Source organism: Citrus sinensis, chromosome 5 (genome assembly GCF_022201045.2).
Source record: "Citrus sinensis cultivar Valencia sweet orange chromosome 5, DVS_A1.0, whole genome shotgun sequence".
Classification (NCBI taxonomy): Eukaryota; Viridiplantae; Streptophyta; class Magnoliopsida; order Sapindales; family Rutaceae; genus Citrus; species Citrus sinensis.
Genome location: NC_068560.1, coordinates 9246940 through 9254384, shown reverse-complemented (window position 1 = coordinate 9254384; position 7445 = coordinate 9246940). Strand labels below are relative to the sequence as shown.

General features: G+C 31.9%; 1 protein-coding gene across 1 annotated transcript; it reads right to left on the bottom strand.

Annotated features, from left to right (window-relative positions):
- Positions 1-5628: 5628 nt before the first annotated feature.
- LOC127902234 (MDIS1-interacting receptor like kinase 2-like) lies at positions 5629-7163 on the bottom strand. Its single transcript, XM_052441069.1, has 2 exons — positions 6125-7163; positions 5629-6002 (listed from the first exon to the last, which is right to left on the bottom strand). The coding sequence occupies exons 1-2, from the start codon at positions 7161-7163 to the stop codon at positions 5629-5631; spliced, it is 1413 nt and encodes a 470-aa protein (XP_052297029.1).
- Between the last annotated feature and the right edge of the window lie 282 nt (positions 7164-7445).

The following is a 7445-nucleotide window of genomic DNA, read 5'->3' as shown; positions in this document are numbered from 1 at the left end:
CCCCATATCCTTTGGTAGACATGTCAAATTAAACTGCTTCTTTTGAATTCACACACTATTATTAAGAACTTATTCCATTACAAGTTGGGGTATTTTCTTATTTTAATTAGTCAATGTTAGTTAGCTGTTAAAAATAACAGTTTTTAGGGTAAATTGAAGTATTCATACTTTTGAGGGGTGAATTAAAATATATCAATTTAATAAGGGGTGGGATGAAGTTTACCCTTAAAGAATAATCAGAAAAGTTGCATATAATAGCAAACAAACAAGAACAATCATAGTGGAGAGAAGAACACTGGAGATTTACGTGGCTCTGATTCGTTAGGCTTACATTTACGGGGACAGACACGCTCTTTTTGATTTTGTTAATCACCAAGGATTTTATAATGGAAAGACTTTAATTATAGAGGTTTCAAGCGCTCAAAAAACTCTCCTCTACCTTAGGGCCTGCTCGATATTATTTTTAAGGGCTTGTTTTCATTTTCGTTATGAGAGTACAAGTGTAATTCTTGTTCAGTAGGCTAGATCCAAAAAAAAAATTATAAAACAATTAATTCATATTCCTTTTTATTGTTATAAAACTAAGAACGTGTTTAACACATTGTCAAACAAATCACAAATTATATCATAAAAAATTTTGCAAAACTAAACCCAAGCCTAATCTCCGTATCTGAATCGAAATTCACATCTCCCTCTTTCTCTCTGTCACAGTTCTTCAACCACAATTTGTCACAGCTCTCTCTCTCTCCATCATGATTCTTCAACCAAAATTGACTGCTACGGCATCTCGGTTGAGGATCGACTAGTGCCGCTCTATTGCTGCATATCTGTTGAGGAATAATTGGTGATGTTGCTGCTGCTAGGTTTGTGCTCTATCCTGACTGTTGGTGGTGGTGGTGTTGTTTCTGCATCTCTACTCTGTCTCGATTGGTGCTGCTACAGTTGCTCTCTCTCAGGTTGCTCCTATAAAGAGATCCGGACATATATGTTGAGGATCGACATGGCTCACCGGTATTATTCTTCTATTTGGGTAAATTTTGAGTAGTAATTATTTATTTTGTGCGTGTGATTTCATTATTCTTATATTTCCAATCTTTACTTGTCTCTGTGTTTTGAGGAACAAGAAAAGAAAAGTAGTTTAAGAGAAATAATGAGAATGGAAATGGCAATGTTGTCAATGAAGAAGAAATGTTTCATTTTTGCTTTGGTTCTGTGTCTTATTATGGATATGGGATTTGGTGGTGGTATCTTTGTTATCGCAGGTTCAACAAATCTTTTGGCAAGATTTTTTATACTTTTAGTTATGGGATTTGGCTTTTGCTTTCCAGTTTGTGTTTTGCAATTGGAATAGCTGGAAATTTTTTACCTACAATATTAGTGAAGCAATCATCAAAGAAACTAGTATTTGTTTGCTAGCTCATATGATTCGTTTGTTTTATTATACCATACTAAGAAGCAATTAACAAGTGGGCAATGATAATTTTGAAAATCTTGTTATCGAGAATAAAAGACGAGCAAATTAATTCACTTAGGTTATGGAGAATTTGGGTGAATGAAGGATGATAATTCTGAAAATAGTGCAGCGGTAGATGAATAGCTAAAGGTTGAAATAGACTTGGCTGGGGATAGAAAGAATGACTTCGGTCAAATAGGCTTGATTAATTCAAATGGCAAATAGTCTTCTTTACAATTACAAGGCTTGCATATCTTGAGTTTTTTAAGAAAGTGATAGCAATGATGATGATAATATTGATTCTCATTATGTCTTCACAATCACAGGTTTGCCTTTTACAAGTAGTTGCTTAAGCTTTACTGGTTTTACTATATAAATAACACACTAGGAAAATGTAGTTTGTTATTATCTAATAATTTGCATTTTTTAGTTTAATTTCTGCTGAATGCATTGAAATTACAACAAAATGATTGTGATTGGATATGAAATGCACTAGGAACCTATGTATATATACACCATATATTATTTTCAGCTCTGTGTTTTGGACAATTCGGTTTTTATGTTTGCTTCATGTTATGTTTGTAACTGTTGTGCTTTTGCATCTTGTTTGCTAAACAAGCACTTTTTACTTGATGGCTTATGTCTACCAACCACTCTCACTTTATAGGTAGTTATTGCATTCGACAAAGCACCTGGAATCCAAACATAAGGATGAATTTCATGAAGTCGCAATGGCATGTGAGACTGAGTCAGGGCCTTCCGTCGCAACAAGCGATACGAAGGGCATGGTCCCAAACTCTGTATTTGCAAATAACTTATTGTTGTTGTATTCACCATTGATTAAATGTGAATATTGTAAATTAAACTATTTTTGTATTTTAATTCTTTTCTATGAATGATTTGATATGAAATCTAAACTGCAGAGATGAATGAATGGTATAAAAGATAGAATTGCTACTTCTATATAGCATGATCACACATGTAATGCATGATGTTCATCATGTAATGTTTTATAATTATTTTGTTTAAATCATGTGTAGTAATATCTGAATAGTGTAAAAATAATGACAATATAAAAACTTTTTTAATTAATGCTAATACTCAAATTTTATTATCATATAATATTTTTATAATTATTTTGTTTAAATTATTTATGGGATGGTTGTGTATGTATTAGTTAAAAAATTACTTTTGATTATGAGTATGAATTAAATATTTAGTAAAAACTGTTTTTGAAAACAGTACTACCAAACACATATTTATTGTTTTTATCCTTCTCAATTGTGTCTACCAAACACATTTTACTGTTTTAGTTTTAAAATAAATGATACAAAAAATAATACTAGATGCATACTTAAATTCAAAATACGGCAAATGTAAAACATCATTTTTATTCTCATTTTTGTTTTCAAAAAATATTAATTCAAAAATAATACTGAACAGGCCCTTAGAATTTCCTCACTGTGTTCTCTCAAAGTGTTTATTAAATCCCAGCAACTCCTCTCTTCTCTCCCTCAAGGGTTTAAACCGTAGAAACCCTTGAGGACTCACAAAATTGCATATAATACACAAGCCTATGCTTTCTTACATAGATTGGAAAGAATCCTAGTAAGATAAGGTAAGTGAAGATTTGCCTTGTGGTGCAAGTAACACAAAAAATGACCTAATTACATCAAAAACTCCTAAATAAATTTTATAGTAGTTATCCAATCATCTTATGCCATGTAATTTAAATCTTCAGTCTTAAATTAGCTTCCCTGAAACACAGGATCTATCCTTATAGTTTAGCTTAGCTATCCTCCATGTCAGAAAACTTATAGCCATTGAATTTCTAACCATAATCTTACATGAATCAATCTTGATATTGGGAATCACAATAAACTATAATGAGTAAAAAGCTCTATATTAAGCCAACTTTTCCCATACTAAAAATATATACATATTTATATACAATGCTAAACCACGACATGACATAGTACCTGAGAACATTTAAAACAAATTCACCAAAACTTCATTTGTCAATTTCAAGACTTTCACATTTTCTTTCAGATCACTTAATTGGAAAGCTTCATTCAATCACCCTTACTAGGACTAGCATAAAAGTCATACTTTCACAAAACAATTCATTTTGGGCTTCACGTAGGGGTGGCAATATGGGTCAAGAATTGGTTATTTGATTCAAATTAAATGGGTCTATGTTTGAAAAAATTGATTCATTTAATAAAGGAGTGAATTCGATTTGATTCATTAAATAATTTGGATTTGAGGTCATTGATTCATTTAGGAATTGTTTGTATTTTGTAGGATGTTAATTCTATCGTTTTTTAATTTTATTTTTGCTTATTTTTTGTTTATTAGTTACTATTTTTTATAAACGAAGTATAAATGAATCTAGGTTCAATCAAATTGTTATTAATTCTACATAAATGAATTAAATGAATGGTAAACAAATCCAAAATCAATTCAATTCATTTAATTTTGTGCAATAAATGAATTTAAACAACATTCGTTTAATAAAAGAATCAAATTCGAATCATGAGATTATGATTCATTTAATAAATCAATTGAATTCAAATCCATTGAATTTTTATGCAATTCGTTTACTATTCAATTTGAATTTGATTCGTTTATTCGTTTTGCCACCCTTAGCTTCACGCAAACATCCTTCACCCACTTATTACTTAACAAAATATATATAGAATACCTATTAAGCAAGTAACAAATTAAAATACCCAAGAAAAATTTAAATGAAATTGCTTCAAATTCAATTTGTTAAAATTCACTTTCTCATTTCATAGAAAACATAGTGCATATTCATGCTTATACTAATGAATCTTCACACATACATATGCTATGTATGCAGTCATGCTTGACAAATAATAGCACATCACATAAATACAAAGGTAAATAACATAGATCTATATCCATACATATTAGAAAATGTTTTTCAATCATGTCAATCATATACATTTATTTATTGTGATTTTTTGAGAAATCTCATTTACTTACCTCTTGCCTCCACAAAGTAACAAAAGTATTTCACTGTCTTTGGTCTACAGTCAAGTAACAAAAACTATTATAAGATAAACAAGTCAAATCATGGTCATAAACTCGAATGTCATCAAATTTCTCATTATAAATACATTTCTAATTCAACCTTAAATAATCTCAATATCAATTTCAAAATAAAAAAGACCTTGTTCTCTAATTTTTAATAAACTATTCCCATATCAGAAAAATCTCTAATTTTACAGAGCACACATTGACATACTAAAAATTCGATAGTAAAAGTTTCTTCGCTTAATTCTTAAATAGATATTGAAAGCAATTATTGTTTCTAACATTCACAAATTTGTCAAACTGTTTTTAAATTTGACCTTACTTTAAAAATACAAAACAATTTATCCTTCAATCATAAAATCAAGAAACTTTGCAAAAATATACTAGACATACATACAAATAATTGTTCCAAATTTCATAGTTTTTAAAGAAATGTAGTTATGGTAAAATGATTTTGTAATTCATTTTTTTCACCAAAATCAGAAATTTTTAAGTTTTCAGACTTGAGTTTGAAAAATTATAATAAATTAAACTCTTATCTGATTATATTAAAACAAATTTTAAAACACTCTTAGGGATGTCTAGTTTAGCACATAAAAGTTCTAGAATCAAAATCAATTTGTACTAATTACAATGGTTTTTAAACAACCAATTGTCATTATATTTTTCTGTAAAATCTTATATTACTACTACTACCCTTATCTAATCATGCTTAAAAATTATCAAAGACCAAGAACAGAAACTTACCTTTAATCTTCTCTCTCTTATCTCTTTCAACATAATACTCACTTCAATTGATATAACTTTGATGATGTTGAGCAAGATTACTCAAGATATCATCCAAGATCAAGCAAATTCAAAACCCAAAGGGCTTCAATGAATCTAGCCCTCAAGCTTTTCTTCCCCTTCACTCTTCGCCTGATCATTCTCCTTGTTAAAAACAAGACAAATTTTTCTTTTTATAGTAAGCTAGGGTTTATCTAAGGGTTGGGGAAAGACTAAAATGTTCTTGACTTAAGGAAATGACTAAAATACTAAGCAATTGGGCGTACTGCAACATTATTGATTGAGCTCACCATAAGTACATGAATACCACGAATGAAACACAGTCAAGATTAACAGTCATATTGATCAATCAAATACATCCCTTGGTTTCTAAGTTCTGATATGGAAATTTCTTGAAGAGCAGGTTTTTCCAATGCTGTCTTTCGAACAAGAAATTCTTGAGATACCCGTTGCATAGGCCGAGACGTTGGTTTTGACCGCAAGCATGCAAACACGATTTTTGAAACAAGAATAATATCTTGAATAACTGTTTGATCATCAATTGGAGATGGGACGCGTTGGTCTAAAAGATCGATCAACATGATTTTTGGATTAACTGATGAAAGAAGATCCCCTGGATGCCTTCCCATTAACACTTCAAGTGCCACTACTCCAAAGCTATACACATCACATTTCTCTGTCAAAACCATGGTATAGGCAAGTTCTACAAGAAAATGAAAGCTCATTTATAATTCGTCCATACAGAGTAAATAACAATAAGAAAAATTGATTATACAGAGTAATTAAAGATGATAAAGAATGATGAGAAGAATAGCTAAAAGTCACCTGGAGCAATATATCCATGTGTCCCGGCCACTACAGTTCTATTGGATGAATCTGAATGTAGAAGCCTAGCCACACCAAAATCAGCAACGAATGCCTCTAGTTTTGAGTTAAGTAGAATGTTGTTGCTTGATATGTCACGGTGAACAATTGATGGTATGCAGTCACAATGCAGGTAAGATAGAGCATGAGCCATACTCTTCACAATGTTCACTCTCTTCGTCCAATCCAACCGAATAGCTTCATCATCATTCCGTAGAATGCAGAACAAGCTTCCCCTCCTCATGTACTTGTAAATTAAGAACATGCATTTCTTGTGCAAACAAAAACCATACAGCTTCACAATATTACGGTGCCTTATTTGGGATAGTAGATGAGCTTCAGTTTGGAAACTCTCAAGGAAAGCTAACTCAGTTTCTGAATGGTGAAGTTTCTTCAAAGCAACTTTTTTTCCACTTGGCAATTGTGCTCTGTAAACGCTGCCATAACCTCCGGTTCCTATGCAATACTTGATGTCGAAATCCTCAGTGGCTACAATCATCTCTTGAAATGTAATTCTACCATCATAATTCCATACTGAGAACTCATCCCCGCACCTAGTTTTTTTTGTCTCGGTTGGTTTAGCTTTTCTAACCTTAGGTCTACGGAGACACAAGAATGTAAAAATACATACGAGGATAAGGAGTAAGACAATAGGAAGAATAATTACAACTAACCGACTAGGCACCTTTTGAGGTTTGCCTTTGTTGCCTTTAAACTCTTGTGGCGGTGGCGCATTTTCTGAAGACAGCTTATTTTGTGACACGATTAAGTCAGGCACTTTTCTAATGGGTCCGGAGATTGTTCCGGTGAGGTTATTCATGGAGAGGTCCACTTTATATAAGCGTGGGATTTCTCCAAGTTGGGAAGGTATCTTGCCACTAATGAAGTTATGGCTTAAATCAAGATAACCTAGTTCCTGGAGGTTGACAATCGTAGAGGGAATACTTCCGCTAAAACGGTTGTTTCTCAATATTAACTTGTGCAGCTTTGAACAATTCATGAGTTCTTGAGGAATTGAACGGTTGAGTTGGTTATAAGCAAGATTCAAATAGGTGAGGTTGGTTAAATGACCAAGTGTTGAAGGAATAGGTCCAATTAGATTGTTGGAAGACAGAAGTAGAGAATCAAGATTCCCCAGATCGCCAAGTTGATGAGGCAGCAAATCACTGAGTTGGTTTGCAGAAAGGTTAAGAGATTTCAAGTTGGTTAAATTACCTATGGTCCACGGAATTGGACCAGCAAGATTATTGTATGATAGGTCAACAACATGAAGAACCTTCAA